General features: G+C 34.9%; 1 protein-coding gene across 1 annotated transcript; it reads right to left on the bottom strand.

Moving 5' to 3' along the window:
• Nucleotides 1–676: 676 nt before the first annotated feature.
• On the bottom strand, nucleotides 677–23,184 carry LOC128208129 (T-complex protein 1 subunit delta-like). Its single transcript, XM_052911496.1, has 14 exons — nucleotides 22,980–23,184; nucleotides 20,304–20,356; nucleotides 13,368–13,457; nucleotides 12,795–12,903; nucleotides 11,235–11,377; nucleotides 9,155–9,276; nucleotides 8,709–8,844; nucleotides 6,424–6,563; nucleotides 3,886–3,982; nucleotides 3,539–3,646; nucleotides 2,303–2,433; nucleotides 1,846–2,080; nucleotides 1,353–1,466; nucleotides 677–1,075 (listed from the first exon to the last, which is right to left on the bottom strand). Exons 1-14 carry the CDS (start codon nucleotides 23,077–23,079, stop codon nucleotides 1,061–1,063), a joined length of 1,593 nt encoding a protein of 530 aa, XP_052767456.1. The 5' UTR covers nucleotides 23,080–23,184; the 3' UTR covers nucleotides 677–1,060.
• Between the last annotated feature and the right edge of the window lie 1,186 nt (nucleotides 23,185–24,370).

The following is a 24,370-nucleotide window of genomic DNA, read 5'->3' as shown; positions in this document are numbered from 1 at the left end:
AAAGGCATTTTAAAACAAAATACTGAAAAAAAGCAATTTTAGGACAAGTTAAGAATAATGTCATAGAACTGAACTGTCAACTGGCTGTGATAGTATGTAACAGAGCAAGAATGCTACCAAAAAGGTTATAGTAGGTTACTGATTGCAAAGCTTGTAATGATCTTGGCTTACAAAACATGCAAAGCTTGTAATGATCTTGGCTTACAAAACAAAATATTTTAACCATGGAAATTTGTGACCAGTGGTGAATGGATCAACCAGTATTCAAATATAATGTACAAATAACAATCTTTTTTATCATGTTATGATTCTATATAATCGTGGGCAGTTCTTTTACTGTGTCCTACATTATTTTTAGAGGACCCAGTTTATCCCATAATAAGTGGGTATCGACCCAATTGCCCTCAAAGATTATCTGGAGCTCTGATTGTAATATTTGCATTCACAAAACAACAACTAATAAATTTTCATTTAGAAAAGCAAGTTTAAGTTAAAACTTTGGCTTAATGAAATAAGCTTGCTAAACCTTTTTCGAGAAATCTGGGCCAGACAAACAATGCAAAATACATATCCCTCTGCCGAACTTAGACTGGAGATAAGTAGGTTTTTAAGCTCGATAGTGAAAGTTTACTTTTCTCTTCTTAGCAGAACTGTCAATACACCCAATAACAAAATCTACAGAATTGTATAATTTAATCTAAAAAAAATCACATACAAAGCAAACACATAATAGCTCAAAATTGCTAATCGGTACGTTTAAACTTCTCAAAATTTCTTTAAATTTGTTCACTTTTGCTTTCTTGTCTTTCAGTTTCAAAAATGTCATTCTTCATAGCACATGTCATTGTAACGCACACAGATAATAAATTATAAGTTAGAATTAAGCCAACACTGAACACATCCATCTCTTGAGGAGTATGTAAGAAATGAGGAAATGTTGAGATGACAAGCTGTCCCATCCAGAGCTTCAGCTCAGCATGTCTGAATGTTAAGTGTTGATGAACGTTGATGAGCAGCTAGGAGACTGGGTTGGTTGTGACAGATTATGGTTCAACTATCCTCACATACAGTTCACCTGCAAATTATACAACAGAAATCATTATAATACACCATTCAGAAAATGTACAAAACCTATCATAATGGATCACAATTCAGCAGTCAAAAAGGGTCACCGATAAGAAAATGTGAGCAATTTTTTATCCCAAATGTAGACAATTATCTTAATGCAAGTTTACAAGTAGATGTATGTACAAGTCACAAAATTAACATGCAAGTAATCATTCTGAAAACTTTATATCAGGTATGTTCATTTGTTAAATTACTACAAAAAGTAATGAGAAGGGACTACTCACGATATCATCAATCTTCATGATAGAGCGGACAGTCTCAGAGGCGAGATGTATGGCGGACTGGGACACAAGCAGTGGCTGCACAACATTCTCCTCCAAGATGTTCGTAATGGCTCCCTGAAATGATCAATAACAGTGAAATACAAGAATAGGTTCAGAGCAGCATCTATGAAAATATGTCAACCCTTTCAGGAGTTATTGTCTGGACAAAACCAACCAACCGACAAGCTCACTCCTATATACTCTCCCAAATCTTGCTTTGTGAGTGCAAAAATAACTATATGTAGTAAATGCATTTCCCTGTTAGTTCCAAACTATGACAATGTGTCTTGTTTTGATACACAGAAAGCTCCTGACTACCACTTGTCAAATGTTTCAAACAGACCATAAGATGTTATATAAGAAGAATCATTTTTATCTCAACCCCATTGTCGGTCATTACTGATTACCTGTATGCTTAATTAAGTATTATGCATATAAAGTTGTAAAGAAATACCTTTCTGACATTGATGCCAGCAGTTTTCTCCCCCTGTGCATGTCGGTTCCTCAGTTCCGTGACAGTGGCTATGGGGTTGAGCCCAGCATTTTCGGCCAGGGTGAAGGGAATCACCTCAAGGGCCTCGGCAAACTCACGGAAGCAGTATTGCTCCATGCCAGACAGGGTGTTGGCATACTCCATCAGCTGTAGGGAGAGCTCAATCTCTGGTGCTCCACCTCCGGCAATCAGGGCCCTATAGAGATAACATTAAACTGTGAGTTAACACTCTAACCATATTTACTCAGAAATTCTTGCATGAAATTGACAACAGGACGACACTTAACATGAGTACTGCAGTGCCTAGCAAATTTTCAATACAAATCTTCTTAACTTCCTCAACAACATAACTTAAACACATAAGATGTTGAATTGTAACCACATAATTCATCTACAATCAATCTTGATGATGTTGTACCTCTTCTTGACGAGACACCTGATGACACAGAGAGCATCATGGAGTGATCGATCCGCCTCCTCCAGGACAAGCTTGTTAGATCCACGGATTAAAACTGTCACTGTTCGTCCTGGGTTTGATATACCAGTAATCTGTAGGAAAATCCAAAATTGAAAGGAATTTCTTTTAAATTAGATAAAAAACTAGAGATTGCTTTTTTGAAAAAGCGCTTGTCTCACCTATTGTGTGGTCGTATCTGAGAAAAATAAATGATGGACATGAAATTTGTAATTTTGGACTGCAGTTGAACCAACAGTGAAGTTCGATTTATTCACCCGTATTAAATAGTGAACATCTACTGCGACCTTGACCTTTGACCTAGTGATCTCAAAATCAATTGGGGTCATCTACTAGTCATGGCCAACTAGCATACCATGTATGAAGTTCCTGGGTGCAAGAGTTTTTTAGTTATTGAGCGGAAACTGTTTCTTCACCTCAAGGTCATGGTAAAATTGACCTTTGACCTACTGATCTCAAAATCAATAGGAGTCATCTACTAGACATGACCAACTAGCATACCAAGTATGAAGTTCCTGGGTGCAAGCGTTCTTTAGTTATTGAGCGGAAACCATTCCTTCACCTCATGGTCACAGATCTCAAAATCAATAGGAGTCATCTACTAGTCATGACCAACTAGCATAACAAGTATGAAGTTCCTGGGTGCAAGCGTTCTTTAGTTATTGAACAGAAACCATTTTTAAGCTTTGGTCACCGCCAACACATTGTTTTTTACCTGGAGGTTACCATGACCTTTTGATCTCAAAATCAATAAGGGTCAACTACTAGTCATGAACAACTAGCATACCAAGTATGAAGTTCCTGGACCCAAACGATCTTTAGTTACTGAGCGGACACTGTTTCTTCACTTCATGGTCACGGTGACCTTGATCTTTGACCTACTGATCTCAAAATCAATAGGAGTAATCCACTAGTCATGACCAACTAGCATACCAAGTAGAAGTTCCTGGGTACAAGCGTTCTTTCGTTATTGAGCGGAAACAAAGGGGGAGACATAAAAAATCAAATTAACCTAATTTTGAGTTTTTTTCAATTACAAAGAAAAAGTTAACATTTTCTGGCATGTGTTTATAAACTACTCTAATCACAGCAGTTGATGCTTTAATACATATAGTTTTCTACATTGATTAATATTATTTGACTGATAAAGGCGTAAAGCAAACATTATTCACAGCCCACCTTGACAATTTTGCTGGCTCCCGTGTGTACCTCCTCCACCAGTTCAGCTGATCCGAGAGATTCGGGGACAAAGTGGTCAAGACTGGCAATAGGCCGGCAGTTCAGGCTCTGCAAGACACATGCTTAACAATAAATATGCATTCTGCTACTACTGGAAATAGCTTTTAGAAACAATAAGAAAAGTGTCAAAACCAAATTCATCTTATACAAACTTTTAGTTGAACTGTTCAAAGTACTTGTTTTGCTGAACTTGCTTCTGTAGCTGCCCAGACTTACTGCTTTAAGGTTAGTTTGGAAATTAAACACCATTATAAGCGTACATGTTTCTAAATTGTCTGCAGACTTACCTTGCAAACAAACTCTACGTCTTCTCTTTCAACATCTTTCACGACCATTATCTTCATCTTAGCTAGGAAATGAAGGGCTAAATCACTAACAGCATCTCTGCAATATGAGAGTCAATTCATTAAATTGCATAAATTTCCCTGAGAAATGATTTTTTATTGTGTTTAAATAATATACCAATTTTTATTTTGGATAAGAATTAAGTGTTCATGACTATTTGTCTTGAAAGGTAAATTACCATACAATAAATCCAGGGGTCGAATCATAAAGCATCTTAGTGACAATTTGTAGAACTTGGTAGTAAAATTTTAAGAAAAATAACAATGTTTGTACACCAAAATAAATAAAAATAAGCAAGAAAATGGTCAAAATAGTACATGCATATGAATAAATATGAAGTTGAAAATGTACACTTAGATGCTTTATGAATACGGCACCAAAACTATGTACAAAATAAATATACATCCTAAAAACCGATGCTGCAGAACAGATTTCTCAAAGCAGGAGTCGGCACTAACCTTTTTTTCCAAAATATCCCGAAGGGACACCAACTTTTGAAATCAGGTGTCCCTTCCAAAATGAATTCCACTTTTTGCATTTTTTTCATTGTTAAACCTGTTTTAATATTAAATTCAAATTAGGTTTGTGAAAACTTAAGTTTTATATTTAGTAGAGCTGCTGATAAATAAAACAGACTGCCCAACAGGTGTGGTGCAGAGTGGAAGAGCAGACAACCACCAAAAAAAGTATGTTAATTTTCGCGCAAAAATGTGGTAAAATTTCATTTATTGAAGATAATTAATAGAACTTAGGGAATTTTATTTCTATAACTTTTTTTATCAAAGCATTAAAATACATGTCTTTAAGATTAACAAAGAATATTGATTAGAAGGATGCCAATTTTCCAAGAATTCTGAATAGTAGGATGCTAGTATTTTGTGCCGTAATTGCTACTGTAACAACTCGAAGGTCGTATCATTAAGGCTTCAAAGTCAGCAGTGGTGGCATCTGTTTTGGGCTGTTCTGCCACATTAACGAGATAATTCCACAGACTGAACTGCTTATAAATCTCTGTCACCTCTGACCTTGTTGATAATGTAAACAACAAAACGGAAGCGTTAGGCCTAAAAAAATAAATTGTGTGGTTCGGGTAACATGGTCCCCAAGAATAGGTAGGGTAGGTCGGGATTTTTTTTTTTTTTAGTTTGGTACAGGTTTGTTCGCTTTGTTTTTGTCCTTTTTCAGCAGAATTTCAGTTATATAAGGACATAACTAAGCATCGCTGCGGTGAGGTGGTGTGTCATTGCTGGTTTTTATGTCATTCGTCACACACCTTCCGAAAGGAAAACATATTGATAATTAAATGTGACAATACTGACCTGCTTCAACATCTCAAAAACATTTCTCTGCCATTCTCCAAAAAGTAAAGTTAGGAATAATTTATAAACTGTACAAATGGCAACATACCCAGGTTTCAGTCCCAGTTTAAAAGAAAGTCACATTTTGTCAGGCACCAGCCTATGTCAGAACTCCCAGTATTTTATATTTCCTTTCTATATAGATACTAGTAGTATGTTTGCCCTGCTGCTATTTTATCTAAACTATTTTTTTATGATTGCATCTGACAACATGACAAGGGAAAAAGGGTCATGCCTTGTCCTGCAGTGGTGGGTGGGGGATATAAAAATTAGACCGGCATTCAATCTTATGTGTGGGAAAACTTATACTCTTATCCAGACACATTTTTTCCATTGTATATACCTTACTCAGAGCGAAAAGCCGGATAATTTCTTGATAAAATGTACGACAGAAATATCGTACAGTTGTTCTTCATACAAACGGGTCCATGGCCCCTTGTCGGATGTTGACATGTCAATCTCGGATACAGATCCCGACTCAAACAAAAACATTATCTCTACATCTTCGAAACTAATCTTGGGTTTTATGAGCTTAAACTCCCGACGTTCTGGAGTGTTTTTTTTTCGCAAGTCACACCAAAAAAACAGTAGGGTCTGCAATATTTTCCAGGTAGGGTCGGGTGACCCGAACCACACAATTTATTTTGTTAGGCCTAACCCACATGTTCACTGTGAAATGACCTGTTTATTTATAGATTCATGACGGAACTATAGTCACAAACAAGGTCAGACATACTTTCGCTTTGGTGTGTGTGACGTATTATTAATAATAAAAATAATATCATTTTTATACTGTCAAGAAATTTGGGTAATAAATTAGTGTAACGCTATTTATTTATTGATATTTAGCTTTTGTCGGTCTGATTTATCCATCAGAAATTTAAGTGTCCCAACGGAATACAGGACTTTGATGTTCAGGTGTCCCTTCTGTAACATTGGGATCCAGGGACCTTTTAGTGTCGAACAATGCTCAGAGCAATCACAAATTTTCAGTCAATATTAAAATGTTACTACACGAAATAGGAATTTTTCAAAATTACTTTTCAACAAATCTGAATTATAAATACTTAAAAATAATTAAAAACAAATTTATGTTGAGATGGCCTAGGCATGCTGTATTACCTGAGTATGGATTTCTGTATGAGGAGAACGTTACATCCGGCCTTCTTCACTTGTTTGACAATGTTGAGGATGTACTGACGCTCCTCACGTAGAACCTTATCCATCTGTGTGTAGTCTGACACCACCACGCTGTTGTCCATCTGGACAAACACAATTACAATGAAGGATATCCATAGCTTTGAAATTTGATATTTACTGATCTAGGGATTAAGTCAGGAGGTCTTCATTAAACTGTTTTAGCTGAGAGAGAAGTTTTCATTAAACAGACAAAATTAAGAGCTTTTAACTAGTTTGTGTAGAAATTCTCCCATTTTTCAGTCTACTTTAAATTCTTTGACCTTCACTAGTATTTCATTTTGTTCTAAGCTTAATCGGTTTCATCATTCCATGTATTTATCATTCCATGTATTTTGTGATTTATTATGTTTATTAACTAATTTAAATGAATCACACTACTGATTAGTATTACCATAGACAAGTATTTCATAGTTAGTAAGAGTAACTTTAAAATTGACCTGCTTCAACATATTTTTATGCCCCCACAAAGTGGCGGCATATAGGGTTGCCCTTGTCCGTACTTACGTACGTACGTACGTACGTACGTATATGACTTGTAACGTACGTACGTACGTACGTCCCGAAGATTGTTTCCGATCTAATTCTTGAAAACCGTTTGTCCAATCCTCACCAAACTTTAAACACATGTTTGTGACCATAATATCTTGATCAAGTTCGATAGTCATGGAAATCGCTTTAGTCATTTAGGAGTTACGGCCCTTTTTTGCCAAAAATTCCCGAAGATTGTTTCCGATCTAATTCTTGAAAACCGTTTGTCCAATCCTCACCAAACTTTAAACACATGTTTGTGACCATAATATCTTGATCAAGTTCGATAGTCATGGAAATCGCTTTAGTCATTTAGGAGTTACGGCCCTTTTTTGCCAAAAATACTTCAAAAATATATGTTTCCAATCTAATTCTTGAAAAGTATGTGTCCAATCCTCACCAAACTTTACATACATGATTGTGACCATAATATCTTGATCAAGTTCGATAGCCATGGAAATCGCTTTTGTCATTTAGGAGTTACGGCTCTTTATTTGCAAAAAAAGACTTGAAAAATACGTCCCGAAGATTGTTTCCGATCTAATTCTTGAAAACTGTTTGTCCAATCCTCACCAAACTTTTAACACATGTTTGTGACCATAATATCTTGATCAAGTTCGATAGCCATGGAAATCGCTTTAATCATTTAGGAGTTAGGGCCCTCAGATTATCCTGAATAATCATTATGGCTTATTTTCTGTGACAAAAAATCGAAGTGGGGGCATCCGTGTCCTATGGACACATTTCTAGTTGTTCATGACATGCAAGCGCAACTTCATGTTGAACAAGCATTTTCAGTGAAAAGATATCCCCCGCCAACGATGGCTTGTTTGTGCTTGATGGCTTGTTTGTGCTTGAAGCTTAAAATATCACATTCAAGTTTCATTAAATTCTAGCAGCTAGTTACTGAGAAATGGCTGCAAACAATGATTTTTTAATAAATCAAGGGCAATAACTCTAAGGAAAATTGACCAATCCAAAAGAAAAATAGACAGGCATCATCACAGTATGTTGGTTCTTATTTATTCCAAGTGTCATGAAATTCTACCAGCTAGTTGCATAGAAAAGGCTGCAAACATGGATCTTTTAATAAATCAAGTGCAAATAACTCGTATAGAAATTACACAATCCAAAATATAAATAAACAGGCATCATCGCAGTATGTTGGTTCATATTTATTTCAAGTTTCAAGAATTTCTACCAACTAGTTACTGAGAAATGGCTGTAAATGAGTTTTTCAAAAAATCAAGGGCAATAACTCCAAGTACAATTGACCAATCCAAAAAAAATATGAACAGGCATCATCCCAGTATAGTAATTCATATTTATTTTAAGTTTCATGAAATTCTGCCATCTAGTGACTGAGAAATGGCTGTAAATGTGCATTTTTCAGAAAATCAAGGGCAATAACTCCAAGGACAATTGACCAATCAAATTTTTTTTCGGACGGGCATCATTCCAGTATAGTGGTTCATATTTATTTTAAGTTTCATGAAATTATACCGGCTAGTTACTGAAAAAACGCAGGTGACGGACGGACGGAAGGAAGGACGGACAGAAGGAAAGATGGACGGACGGACAACGCCATTTCAATATCCCCTTCCCTATTTCATAGGCGGGGGATAAAAAGAATGAAAATGTTGTGTTATAATTAAATATTGTGTTATAATTTTACTTACATCAGTTTTTGGAGGCGAGATGCAGAACTGTATGAGCCCAATCTTGGCCTTCTCCACGCGGTTGGGACCGCCCATACCCTGTGTCCTCTGGTCGAACACAAGCCCATCAATCAGCTCAATGTCCTCAACTGTTCCTCTGTACAAGAACATGGGATTTTAGGATTACCTCATAACACAGTTATAAATTATTAAACACCTATTGGACACAGATTTCTGTCACACAATAAAGTCTTTATTGTTTAATATTTTAGCAATGTCTTTAAAACATCGTTTTTAAACTGGGGCATGACTTCTAGTCAAGTCTTGCCAACTATTGAGAATAATGGTCCAAAACCATTGGTACAAAGTACCTTGTACCACTCTCAATTTCGCTTTATTAAAGCCAGTTATTTGTAGTAAAGTATATTACTCTTTCCAAATGATATGACAGTTATACAATTTCTCACCCTAATTTTTTGTTAATTTTAATGTCATTCAGATCTACATTGTCCTGTACAGCGGGGTCAACCACTCGCAGGACCGCGTCCACAGCTATGGGAGACAGGATGCCGGAATACTGGGAAACCACCTACAAATAAGACCAGTCTGAATGTTAGTCTTTCATGTAAGGTAATCTTTATATCCTCATTGGAATACAGATTGCTGAATGCTCATATAGAGGATAATATTCGACAGCTACCTTTCTTTGTATTCAAATGTTTCAAGTATATGTATTGTGAACACACAAGTATACTCTTTACATTAGTTAATTTTAAAAGTATTTAAATTGATTCAAAGCTTACCAACATCTTTTAATGTTCCATGTTTTTTTCAATAAAGGCATAAACTAAATAACTCGACAATCAAGTGACAAAAAGATAAACATCTAAAACATTCAAAGTTTCAATTGAGTCCTTAGGTAAGTATTTGAGTACATCATAGAGTATGAACAAGGGGAGATAACAACAAAGTGCTAACATTAGGTTATATGTTGAACTTGAACCACAAGATGATAAGATATGGTGACTCTTTAAGCAGTGTGCACAATTATGATTTTATGCTCTCAAATTGATAGTAGGCAACAGACTACAGGCAGGGTTCTCAAAATGTTTGAGTTGAACAGGCCAAATTGAATTTGTAACAGGCTTTCTAGAGGGGCCCCGAGGGCATCCCCCCCCCCCCCCCCGATCTGCATTCTGAGCTATTAAGGGTACTGTTTTTCTAGGAGTTCTGAAGTGAAAAAATAAATTTAAAAAAAAAAACACTTATAATTTGGACATACATATTTTGCAAATCCTATAAGTTCATTCATATTTGCAGTGAATTCAAACATTTCGGCCGTTTCTCACACGACGATTATTGACTACAGTATAATTTTTCCGATGATCTTACAATCTAGACGCAAACGCGGTAAACACGGTAGATGGTTAACTAGCCTAGAGAAAAATGGGATCATACGGTATTTGACTGAGCAATTTAAATACAATACATTGCCACGCGACTTTAATCTCAAGTTTAACTTAACGGTATTAAAACATGTATTGAAATGTGTCGTACATGTCGGCTGCATATCAAACGTAAAAATGTTATGTGTTCGTCTCTGACGTCAGAAAGTGTATCGTTTGGTCTGCAGCCGACAAACACGACACATTGCTATACATGTGTTAATTATTTATCCTTTCCCAGGTGTTTGTGATGGGATGGGACTTGCATTTGGCGAAATAAATAACAATTGATTATTGCGGATTTATTATTGTAACGGTTAATGAAATGTGTCTTAAAACCTACCATTTAGCCTGTGCATACGCAAAGCCTAATCATTACTACATTAGTAAAAGGTAAGTTTTATTTCAGACGAGGAAAAAAATTAACTTGGCGAACAATATCCGAAATATTTGCATTATACAGTCAGCAAAATGTGTCTTCTGTGATCTACCAAGTGTTTGGACCGATTACACCCATCTGCAATCACGGCCAATTAGAAGATATCGAGTGTAAATCGTAGCGAAACATCTATTTTTAGCAGATGGTCGCGTAAATCTGATGGTTGTGATTTTGCCACTTTTATATGGGTGTCTATGTTCTTTTTTTGACATCGACAATGTTTTCTTCTAACAGGTAACCGTAACAGCGCATGCGCGAATTATGGAGAATTCTAACCAATACGAATCTGAAGACTCTTACATACGCCGAAGTAAAAATAGATAATCAGTATTAAAATAGGTCAGAAAAGAATGTGACCTTATGGTTTCTACAACAATTCTAACCGGCCGATTTCTGATTTTAAGCGGTCAAATAGGCCGGTGGCCGGTTCATTTTGAGAACCCTGACAGGTAAATAAAATATTCCACAAGAGCTGTTATAAAAAAAAATACATGCGAGAAAATGTCAATGGTTGGTGATAAATTTTAGGGTAGGTTGGGAAATATGAAACCATATTTTTTTCCCCCAAGGTAAACTTATTATTGATTTGAATAACTGTGGTGCCCCTGATGGACACAACAATTGCATATCTATTTTATCTAAAAGCATTGGAAAATGGTAAACCTTTGAGTTTAGGGATGTGGATGCTGCTTTGAGGAGTGATTCACGGTCATTGAGGTCAAGAGGACTCGTCATTGCTTCTAGGATCTCCATGGATTTGGTTGATGCTTTCTGGAAAGCCTCTGATATGCTGGTGGGATGGATACCTGAAGAAACAAAGGATTACAATTTGGAATTGACTGACATGGTTGTTGTCTGCATACATTACTTAAGATTAAAATGCTTAAATATTTAGTGGCAAAGTATGTAAAGCTTTTTATGACCTCTTGAATTTACATTCCCAAAAAGACGTCATTTTCGGCATTTATTACTTAATGAAGGATTTTCGAAATACTCTCAATAAATGAAACATGATGTCAACAGGTAAACCAATGCAGGCATTGAGCCAGGAGCGACTACACCAGGAGCTTGAGTGGATTATCTTACACAATGCATAAACTATAGCGTAGGGACAGATATTGCTCTCCATATTGTAGCATCAACCTCACAGTCCAGACCTTGCAAAAGTGGACTTTGAAGTGTCCTCTTATGCTACACCAGTACAGGCACAATGGAGTGACTGAGGTTCGAGACATCAGCTGATCTACAGATTGCATGTGATTTGATAGTGACTGGTCAAGGCAGACGCTCATTAAGTAGATTGGTTGGCACTGCACATGCAGTGCAACAGTGTTTAATGGATGAAGCTTGACAGGTCAGGGCTTTTTCTGCCCAATTTGGGAAAAAGACCCTAGACATTTTGGGAAATTTTGCGTCGTGAAAATGCGGAAATTGGGAAATTTTACAGTGAAAACAAAAAGCTGTCTAGTCTCCTGTGAATTAGGAAATGATTTAATATTAGTTTATTTTCCCTTTAAAAGACCCACAATGGCTGAAATATCAATCCTTGGGGTGTAAATATCTATTGCAATAAATCATGACAGGTAATATTTCATACTCATCACTGAATGTGATGAAAATCAATGATTTCTGAGTTCAATCACCAAAAAATCTTCACATCACATAATTTATTAGGATGTTGAAAATGAACCAGTATAGGTAAAAAGAATTTCTAAAAAAAAAAAATTGGGTTTGAAGATTGGGAAAAATATCTTATATTTTGCTTTGGGAATGGGTCCGATAGTCGGACCCGTGGGTACTATAGAAAAAGCCCTGCAGGTGAGGTCTATCAATTTTCATAACCTTTCGAATTTTGTGTCAGGTTGTGAAGGTACAAAGCTTTTTTTCAACTGTCATATAGTCATTATTTTGTTATGTCCCAAATGCCAATAAGTATTATATATTTCCGAAATTTTAATGTAAAAATTCTCAAAGAATCTTTGACAAAAAAAGTTTACTTTCCCAAGCCCTGCATAAATAGCAAAAACTAATTTTATATCAAAAGCTTCCTTAACAGCCCTGGCAAGGTGTTGTTAGTAACTATAATTAATGCACCCTTAAAATATATCTTATTTATACTAGTAAGTAGGCAATAGATCTTTTTCAGTTATTTTTTTTGTTTTGTTATTTGACCCCTTGAAGAAGTTCTACTACGATTCTTCCCATACAAGCCTTGAATTATACCTTTAGAGAGGAGTTTTTGGCAGGCATCCAGCAAACTGCCGGCAATGACACAGACGGAGGTGGTGCCGTCACCAGCCTCAACATCCTGGGCCTTTGACAGCTCAACAAGCTGCAAAAATGAATAGGCAAAGTTAATCAACCAGTAAACCCTTCAAAGTTTATTTTAGATTATGCTCCTATACCTGGTACAATAAAAAAATCATTGATGCCATTAAAAAAATGAATTACACATTACACACAGACAATAATTACAATTATCAACCAGTTCCTCATTCGAACAGATAACAAATCTTTCTTTTTTTTTGCATTCCTTAAAATTTTCATTTGTGTCCCATATATGTTTAGATCAATGTTTACTTCAATTCAACAAGAAACTTTTTATAGTTGACTCCATTTTGTTTGTTGTCTTAAAAAATAATAATGTATCATTCATAATCTAAATAATAACACACGAGAGATGGAGCATTGTTTTGCACGACTTATCAGCATGAGGGGGTGCCAGATGGACTATTCCAGGGAAACAACAATCAGGCGTGCAAAAACTACTGTCTACATTAAACAATTTGTACACACCATCTTAGCAGCTGGATGGAGGACTTGCATCTGCTTGAGGATTGTGGCACCGTCATTTGTGATTGTCACGTCTCCATTAGAGGCCTGGATCTGAAGAATGACATTTATAAACAAATGTAAAATCAATTGCCTGTTGAAAATCGTTTTTTGTAATACAGCACAGGGCTCATCCAACCAGGCGACTTAGGCGATTAAGTTGCCCTGCCCGCAGCGACTTCGCTATTTTCTAAGATCAAAGCGAAGTCAAATTCGCAGACTTTTTCAGAGATCAAAAAAACAATATCGCTCTCAAATACACCCGACATTGATCAGAAATAACGCTTGTCAAAACAAAGCGAGTCCGCCTCCAGCCTGTCAGTGCAATTGACAAATAGCCAATTGTGTTAAACCTTGTAAATTTGCTCCATTGACTTCGGCCAATGAGAACGCTCGTTTTATTCAATCGAGGCACGAGTTTGCACCATTGAATTTGTGTACATGCGCTACGTCATCGATGTAATAAACTTGTAAGGGATTAATATTTACCCAATGTTTGTAAATGCCAATAAGGATTTATAAGTGCCAATAAGGATTTATACTTTATGACAATAACGGTTTAAACGATGTGCACTGATGACAAGTGAACTTAACTGGGTGTGATTACAGCGAAGTTAGCGAGAAGGGCAAGTGCGAATCACACTTCCAGGTTTGTTGTTTTTATTTCAGAAATGCATTTTTTCTTTGATCGGTTCACATCAATATTCTATATAATATATGGATATTTTGCATTCTGTTTAATAGTAATTATACTTTCTAAGTGGCTTCTGCGGGATTCCCCAGGCCTGAAACTTAAAGCTGACGATGTTGAAAGTGATGACATGATCGACAGTCCAAATAAGAAATAATTTAATAAGTGAAATTATCAAATTAATTGAAGTTGGTGCAAACTTTTATATGAAATACTTTGTGTATTTTCAGCCAATCAGCACAAGGCCTCCTAAGAGAACACAGTTCTGCGGTCCGAGAAGCCCATGAAGAAAATCGTACTGGCCAAACTGTCCAAGGATGACGGGCTTGGGGTCAAGCTTCTTAAGACTGCCTACCACCTGGCCAAGGGAGAGCTCCCCAAGGAGGAGTTTCAGTGATGATATATTGACTAGTTTTATTTATTTTTTTTTACAATTGATGTCATGTTGTTTGATATAAGCTAGTTCTGTTTGTATTAGCTTATTTGATTTATTTATGCAGTATTTAAATTCCGATATCTTTATGTGTGCATGATAGGTTTGCATGAAATAAAATGTTTGAAACTTGCATTGTTTTTGTTTTTTTAAAGGTAAATACAACATATTAATACCAACTAAAAACAACCAGTATGACCATTTTAAAACAAGAACAACACCTTCCCTCACACCCTCCCCCTATCTCACTTCTCCCTAAAATTTCTGTGTAGGATGAGCCCTGACAGCATTTGTTGTACTTTTGTCTTTTTTTAATCATTGTTGTGCTAATGCATCAGACGAGAGAAGTCAGATGCCATAAATTAAAGGTTAGAAATGAGCCATACGTTCTGCTGAACAATGATAGAAATGGAAAGCTTCAATTTTACAATTAGTTAACTGGAGAAGAAAAGTGAGTCCCACAACCTACAGAACATCTGGCAGCTGGTTCTTACCCATGCACACTACACTCCTTCCCCCATTAACCTTTCAAGCCGATCCAAGCGCTCTTACCTTTTCCTCTCTTTCTTTACTTACACAAGTCAAATAAACAAGGGATTAAGTGTGCCCAGTGTAGACCTCAAAGCCACAACTGCCAGAACATTAGCCTTGCGCTCTTACCCACTGAGAGGCTTGTTCTTACCAACACACACACACTGAGTGCATTAGTGTCGGTTTGATAAATACTCTCCAAGAAGGAGAGTACGGACTACTATTTTTTACCCATAATGTCGCCACTATGACAAGTTTTTTTGTTACTGCCCGATCGGGCAGGTAGATTCTTAAAACTACTGCCCGTCTGCAAAAATTACTTGCCCCGGGCAATCGGGCAGTGGTTAATGTCGAGCCCTGCTGTCAAACCACATTTTCTATTTCAAAACCAAGAATATAAAGATATGCTTATTGATTTCATTCTGTATGTTTTTAGCTGAATAAGAGCTTAAAGCTGTACTCTCACAGATATACCATTTTTACAACTTTTTATTTTTTGTCTTGGCAAGAGAATATTTTGGCGTAAATATCTGCAAACCAATGATAAAAGATTACTGACAAAATATCAAATCGTAGTTTTTCATATTCCCATTCGAAAATTAATGATTTATGGCTTAAACCGTTACTAACAGTTTAAGAAAATTGCATAAAACATCAATTTTAGAACTTCAATATAAAAATCTGCGATCTAATTTTTGTCAGCAGTCTTATATAACTGGTTTCGATGGATTTTCGCAAAAATTAACTCGTTCCAAGACAAAATTAAAATTATAAAAAAGTTGTCAGAACTTTCAATCTGTTAGAGTCCAAGACAAAATTAAAATTATAAAAAAGTTGTCAGAACTTTCAATCTGTGAGAGTGCATCTTAAGTGACTGTTCAGGAAAAACCTACAACATCTTAACAGATCAGAAACAACTTCAATGTCCTGATATTTACTCCCCTACCTGTAAAGCAAGGAAAGTGCTAGTATTACTGATTTATCAGTAAACATTATTATCATTAGCAATTTTAATAGTTGACCAAGCTATCAGTAAAATCCCAAATCAAGCACTTTCCTGGAGCTGTACATGTTAGTTTGTTTACGATCAACAAAGTTTGCATTATTTTGCATATGGCAGATTTCACGTTTTGGTGACCAAAAAGTTCCCGGCGAATATTGATTTTTAAAATTTATTGCAGATTTGTAATTTCAACATAATCTTTTACAGCAATTTCTTATCTATCATATTTTAGAACATTTGCAATGATTTATTCATGCATTTTTATAAAAAAAAGAATTTTGTATCACCATACCATTTGTGCTAGTGTTACAATATTGCCGGTAAAAACTTGTTTTTTTTTAATATTTTGATCCAAAGAAGTATTTTGTCTTGCACTAAATGGTTCATTTATCTATAAAACAGATTGTACAGACAAAAAATAAAGATTGTTTCGTTTTTCTCAAATAAATTTATTGAAACAAACCCTAATTGGACAACAAGACAGAAAATGTTTTCTGCAAACATAGGTTTTCTTTTTATATCAGATCAGATAAGCTATAAACATAAATGTTTTGTTGTGGTAATATAAATGTCTCTAGTATGGTGCAATTATCATTACCTTTGATATTAAACATATATATTATAAATTGCTAATTGTGAGTATGTGCTAGTGTTACCACAAAACAGAATGAGTAACATTAGCAGTATGTCACATTAGCAGTTAGACAAAATGTTTCACAACAAATTAAAATACAGACCTACCACAGACTGTTTGAGCTTGATACAGTATAAAACAAACTATATAAATGATTGATAAACACGGTCAATTGATAATCACAAAAATTCTTAATTCTGTCCAATAAATAACGATATCAAACACAAAAGCGGTATGAATTCAATATAAACTACCGTAAATGACTGGGTATTAGACGCACTTTTTTCCCTCAGATTTTGATGCAAAAAAATGCCTGCGTATAATACGCAGTAACAATTTTTTGAACTTTTTTTCTGAGGTCAATTTCAAGCCGAGAGTTTATTTAGATTTATGTAGAAAGGGATGTTACTCGCGTCATATTGATCGAGTATATACGGGTTAAAACGGCAGTTGAAGACCGGGATACGGTATATCGTAAGACGTTTATAATTTCAACAAAAATATTTTTCGATTAAAGTTTATTCACCTAAGAGTTCGGACACTCTAAATATTTGGACACCCATAATTATTTCCCAAAATAATTTATTTTGCGTACCTAATTTTCGGACACCCAAAGGACATCAATCATAACTTTCATAGTTACCAAGTTTCACAGACGAAGATTATTGATTTTTATCTTTACAATGCCTGGCTAGATTACCTAACCGTATACACCACTGTGACAATTTAATTAGTTACTACCCATCCTAAACGATTTATTGCCTGTTGAAAAGGAAGTGTGATATATTTATTTGAGGATTAAACAAACAACAAGGGCAATCAAGGGATTAACAAAACATCGACATGGCATGTTTGTAAAACGATCTGCCAATAAGCTTTCAAACTTGTACCACGCTTATAGACTATACAGGGCTCGACATTAACCACTGCCCGATTGCCCGGGGCAAGTAATTTTTGCAGATGGGCAGTAGTTTCTAGAATCTACCTGCCCGATCGGGCAGTAACAAAAAAACTTGTCATAGTGGCGACATTTCGGGTAAAAAATAGTAGTCTGTACTCTCCTTCTTGGAGAGTATTTATCAAACCGAAACTAATGCACTCATTGGTTGTTGACTCGAAAAATCGGGTCAAACGGAGCTCCTCTGACATTTTCATTCAAAACTACGAAGGCGAAGACTGCCGAATATTTTCCGATAGAGCTCGAGTAATTCCGTCTAGATCCGTTGGCCAATCGCGTGAGCTGCACCAAATCCATATAGCTAGCATTCCAGTTAATGCCCTCACAATGTACACAAATGGTGTTTTGACAGTCGACACTGTCAAGTTTTTTTAATGTTTCAAACGAAAAAAGGCTCAGTCATCCGAGAAAAAGACCAGCTATGAAAATAAACCAAAACGACGCTGGGTCGAGTCTTGGGGGAACAATTTTCCTGGACTCAGACACAGCGATTTTTGGCTATTTTTCGGACTGCTCCAATTTTCGGATGCTCGGTTTTTGGAACTTTACGATTTCACTTTACATTGCGATAAATTGTAATTTACTTCTAAATAAATGTAAGATTACAAGGCTAAGATAATAAGAGGTTGACTGTTCGTTCTTATAATTCAATTTTATTTCATCCTTAATAATTTGAATGTATGTGCTATTAGTTACAAATTTCATGACATTAACTGATTTATTTCAAATACAGCAAGCCCTGATGTGCTTGCCCGAATGGATTTTTTACTTGCCCAATTTTTTTGGGCTCATTTTGTTGTTATATGGAAATGGGTTTTGATGTGAAGTATAACAACAAAATGAGCCCAAAAAAATTGGGCAAGTAAAAAATCCATTCGGGCAAGTGAAAATGGCTAGGTGGTTGCCCGAAGGGCAACCAAGTATTAGAATAAGCGTCAAGCCCTGCTATATGAAGCAATAATCGTACAGTTTTACATTAATCCTGCATAGCAATGTCCATGCTCTCCACGAGATCCTCGTGGGTATAACTGTAAGTTATGTGACGTCACACAGTGTGACTCTTTGATCTGAAGCCGATAGAATGTGTATTTAGTTCAGTGCATGTATAAAATGGTGTTTTAATTAACTTCATGAAGGATTTACACTTATAGGCGTAATAAATAAGTTTATGACCATTGATTACTACGGATAAATTAATAAGTGGTAAAAAGCAAACATGAAGAAAAAAGACAGGTTAAACAAACATGTAAATAAAATGTAAAAATGATAATTTTCTATGTATTCGGAGAGCGAAAAAAATAATTAATTTATGGTGTCCGAACTCTTGTGAATTACGGTATTCAATATTATTTTGAATAATAAATTGAATTAAACAATAATCAAACTTACATATAAAAAAGCAAAGTTGGGCACTGTCAAAATATTTTTTGCATAACAACTTTTCATTCTCGACAGTATGGTTGTATGGTTTTAAAGATAACCATCGCCATTTTCACGAATTTTTTTTTTTTGTCACAGTCAACAAACATGGTGGCTTAAAATGCCGGACGATTTTGACATTTTTTCTATGCGTCTTTTAACCAAAAACATAGATTAAAAGTTTTTTTCTCGGATTTTTCACAGATTTTTTCCCTGCGTCTAATACCCCCTATCGTCTTATACCCAGTCATTTACGGTACGTACCTAATGAATGAATACTTAGAAACGATAGTTTACAGACGACATTGTTATGTTTGAATAATTGACTCTGGGAAAGTCATCAAATTTCAACGATTTTCTTGCTTTATTAAGCGCTTGTCTTAATGCTAGCGTGACATAATGTTAACGTTACATCGAAGGACAGAATGAGCCAAACTTGGATTAAGTTTTTATCAACGGTATTTACCACTATTTTTATCATTTCAATGTCAACTGTGAACCAGTCCAATATAAAAGTAATCGCTACCCGGATGTTAACCCTCAGTCGGTGTAAATTATTCACGAATAGAAAAGGTGCTATCGTCATGCTAAAATGGGACAGAATCGATTTTGAGTAACATTAACACATTTTTAGACCTAAAAAACTTTATGATCGGGAATGACCAATTTCTTGTTACATGCAATACTGTTTTTATCCGACACGTAGTCTTTGTTTTCAGTGATTTAATAAAGGTGTGTTTAGGCTTAAAACAGTTAGCAGTGGATCATGTCTGCTAATGTTACACAAAAATTCGAGGACAGATTACCGTAACGTTATCACCATGCGCAATTACCGAAAATTTAAGTATATTACGAACGAAATGCAATCATTTTAGATATATTATTGTTTTAATTAACATTTCTTGCAAACATTATTCAACAGACAAGAATAAAATACTTACCAGATGTTACTGAAAAGCATCCTCAAAAAAGTGGTATATTTGTACCGGGAAGATTTTCTGTCTTTTTTGTCCTAAATATCGGCATATTTTTACATTTTTTTACCTTATTTAACACAATATTTTCATTATTTTAATACAAATCACTTCTATTAGGTGTTCTTATTGGGTTGGGAAAGGCAATTGCTGTATATATGACGTTGACATGCAATAACAATAAATGAAAGCAAATGGGCCAAATAATTGCCTTTTTTGTGAAATCTGCCATATATATATATATATACGTCACTCACCATTTTATCCATGCCACGAGGTCCAAGACTAGTTCTGATGGCAGATGCAACAGCTGAAATTTAACAAAAGCTTTGCTTTAGAATGAGATAAGTCAACTGTACTTCACAGGGAACATCATCAATCTAGAGACCAAACCCATGACAATTCCTGATCCTCTTCACTTCGGGTACAGACTGAGCTAACCAGACCAGATAACTCTCTAATCAGAGTGAATTAGTTAGGGCTTAGACATATTGCAGCAGGGATGGATCCCTATGCTGATTAGCTAAAATGGGTCCCTAGACTTACCGAAATACGATTATTTACCGAAAGACGGATAAAATTACCGAAATACGCATGAAAGTTACCGAAAGACGCCTTCTAATGCATTTATTTTTAAATAATCTTGTATATATAATGATTATACGCATTGTAGCCAAAAATTAAAAAAAAATATTTAGAAATAATGACTTTATTGACAAAAGAATTTCCCTTTTTTAGTCAAATAAAGTTATCTCCCGTCGTCAACCGAAATACGATTTATGGATATGGTTAAACTGGAGTAAATATGATAGAAATTTACCGAAAGACGCTTGCTATTGTATTTATTTTTGATATTCATATATATTTGATGATCTTACACATTGTAGCCAAAAAAATTAAAATAATATCTAGAAATAAGTTTTTTGACAAAAGAATTTCCTTTATTTAGCCAATAAGAGTATTCTTCTGTTCTCAACCAAAATACGATTTATTGATATGTTTAAGGTGAAGTAAGAACAAATATATACATTTAACTTAATACTAAATTTTTATTTTATTTTTCATCATTTCTCTACATACATGACATATACATTTGATTAACATCGAACATGGAAGGCTGCATAAAACATAAGTCATACACATAATAAAATTACATGAAATATTGAATGCTGCAAATACAAAATAAAATGATTAACTTACAATATGTATTTAAATCATTGACAAAGACATATACATGTTAATGACAAAAGCTATGGTAAATGTACATTGAAAATTCACCTTGTGTTACAAACAAATGTGTCAGACATACAAACAATGAAATTGAGATTGAGTTATAAGAATATATTAATAATTACCTTTGAATGCACCATGCGTATATATGTCCATGAAGAAAAGAAAGTTGTTGTTACCTAAGTTCATATGTGCATGGCAATAATGTTGCCCGAATTGAATTATGTATCATTATTATGTGCAATATTTATTATTAACTATGTAGATATCTTCATCGTTGAAATCAAACAGTTAAAGTTAAAATACTTTATTTTTTATGGTTTATCATGGTGCGCATTAGAAATAATAGCTTGCATTTCCAGCACATATAGCACAAGGAAACTCATCCATCATTAATGATTTCAGAGTGTAAACTTCTATTAATTTGGACTTCTTTAATACTTACAGCAATAACTTAACTTTTTACTCGCAATTGTTATTTATGAATCTTCAAATGAAGCCGTCAATTTGTGTGAAAATCACCCGCAATTATAAATGTACACGTAATGCGGTCCTTTAATGCGTAATTATTATGGTATTTGCTCAACACGTGTCACAGAGCCGAAAAGGGTTTACCCAAATTAATACACTTTCAATAATACCAAACTGTCCCCCAAAACACGTGCCGCTACTTTGTGGGGTGTCATACAATGGGTGATTATTATGTTGTTTTAAACATCGCCTGATTGTGTGTATTTGGTGTGGTCTGGTTATTATTGTTCATAAGTAAGCTAATTTATCTGAAGATGAGAACTTCGCTGTTTAAAAACTTCTTTTTTTCAATTTTCATATAAACAAAAATTAAAATTTGAAAGCCCTGAACTATACTGTAGATCTAAGTTAGTTAAAGAAAATGATTTTAGCGACATTTTCGACCTATTTCAAAGGCAATGTTTCAAGTATATTCCAAAATACTTTCAAATGCTGTATATACAATTGATCTAACATTTCCATAAGAATATAAATGCTATTATTTGAATCCAAATTCATAATCATTTTCATAATACAACAACTAATAAATTAGTTTTACCTGCGTTAAATTGTCTTTCGATTGGCGAAGGGAGACAACCATTTCACTGACACATTGTCTTTATTCAATTGAACAATAAGTAAATATTTTCATGAACTTTTTCATTTTTATGAGTGTGTTTTAGTTATATGGATATTATGAGATTATCATTAATTGGAATAATTGATTATTTTGGAAGCTTTTATCTGTCTTTTGGTTGGCGAGTTGGCACGCGGAATTCGATCTCGAACACTGAAATTTCAACTGCCTATTACATCATTATATTTTAATATTTTTCTCTAAAATTTGGTTTGGTAATGTATTTGTATAATATTAATATAAAAACAATACAATAAATGCATTAGAAGGCGTCTTTCGGTAACTTTCATACGTCTTTCGGTAATTTTATCCGTCTTTCGGTAAATAATCGTATTTCGGTAAGTCTAGGGACCGAGCTAAAATTATATGCATTAATACTTGCATATGTCAAATATATCTTTCCTCATTTTATATTCCTGAAAACATAACTGTGGGAAACTAGAAAAGCATGAATTTTAACATACTGATCTCTTTTCTTGATTGGTTTCGGACAGAGTGTTTAGTTTCCGAAAAATTGACAGATGACAATTTTGGTAACTATTGTAAACAGTTTTACCCTTTGCTGCTTCTATGTTACTGTATCGTATCTGTGTCGGTTTTTCTTTGTCCTTATACTCTGATTTGCTGGGACCAGCATTTTTCTTTGGAGGTGCCATTTTGGTTTGGGTTGATAACTAACAACAACTTCGATCCAAATAGATTTACTTTACAGTTACGATCCTTCCAGAAACAACAAGCAAAATCATGAGCTGCTTCCGGTTTTCATATTCGTTCCCATCATATTCATCCGTATTGAATTCGTACCATCATATATACGGGAGATTCTGATACATTTACATGCGAGCAATGTTTGTTTGAATAGTGATTAAATGATTGATTGATTGATTGATTGATTGATTGATTGATTGATTGATTGATTGATTGATTGATTGATTGATTGATTGATTGAATAAATGAATGAATGAATGAATGAATGAATTAATGTGAATGAATGAATTAATTAATGTGAATGAATGAATGAATGAATGAATGAATGAATGAATGAATGAATGAAATGAATGAATGAATGAATTTGTCTTGATGTCTAAACAGTAATTGTTGGCCAGTTTGGCCTTCGATAATATTGGGGTTAAATAGGTTATTCGGATAAATATCCCTGAGTTTGATTTAGGAATACACATACTTAAACATGCCATATTTCACTATCTCAACATTATTAACGACCTGAAAGGCAATACTTATCCATCCAATTAGTGTGACGGACACTGTGAACACAGCATCGCAGAAGAGGGGTTTTGTTAGGACATCCCAAAAATTACATGGATACGGCACCACCCTTGGTCATTTGACTCAGGAATAATCTAAGACCCTATCTGGTATGCGGCTAATTTAACCAACCATGTCCTACTAGACCAGTTAATACCATCTGTTTTGAAATAAATGACAATACAGAAACTTATCATTTCAAAAGTGGTCGTACAATATGATCATTCAAAAAGAGGCTCCCGATCAAGGTGGCGGTCTCTCCAATTCTGTTCGGATGCATGAGGAAAAAGGCGGCCTAGCTGTCTTCACAAATGTGTTTTAATGTTTTCATGGTGCACGCTGCCGACCCGACTCCTTTACCACGTTGATTTATTTTTGAAGTGAGCGAAGTACCCCGGCGTGAGTACTGCAAAATGTGAATTAAAATGTGTTTTTCCAATCTGAAAAAAGCTTTCTTTATCTACAATTAAGAAGTGGTAAAATGATAATAATATATGGCGCTCTGGCCTGGCCCGGTGTTGACGTCGACAGACAGACAGACAGACAGACAGAAATGTTTATTGTCGTAAACATGTTATGTAACAGTTTCTTGACAAAATATAGAAAATATAAACACACATATAAATATTCAGTATGGTTACAACGACTCATGGCTTAATACAAAGAAAAGAGAATAGTATA

The sequence above is a fragment of the Mya arenaria genome, chromosome 11 (genome assembly GCF_026914265.1).
Source record: "Mya arenaria isolate MELC-2E11 chromosome 11, ASM2691426v1".
NCBI classification, from domain to species: Eukaryota; Metazoa; Mollusca; class Bivalvia; order Myida; family Myidae; genus Mya; species Mya arenaria.
Note: the sequence above shows the minus strand (reverse complement) of the source record. Positions and strands in the feature narration are given on the sequence as shown.

Coding starts and splice junctions, on each gene's coding strand:
- LOC128208129 (XM_052911496.1), bottom strand. CDS start 23,079: ATGGCACCTCCAAAGAAAAATGCTGGTCCCAGCAAATCAGAGTATAAG. Junction 6,564..8,708: donor TCTCGCCTCCAAAAACTGAT/GTAAGTAAAATT, acceptor GTGTTTGTCCAG/ATGGACAACAGCGTGGTGGT. Junction 2,081..2,302: donor AGGTGTCTCGTCAAGAAGAG/GTACAACATCAT, acceptor TTATCTCTATAG/GGCCCTGATTGCCGGAGGTG.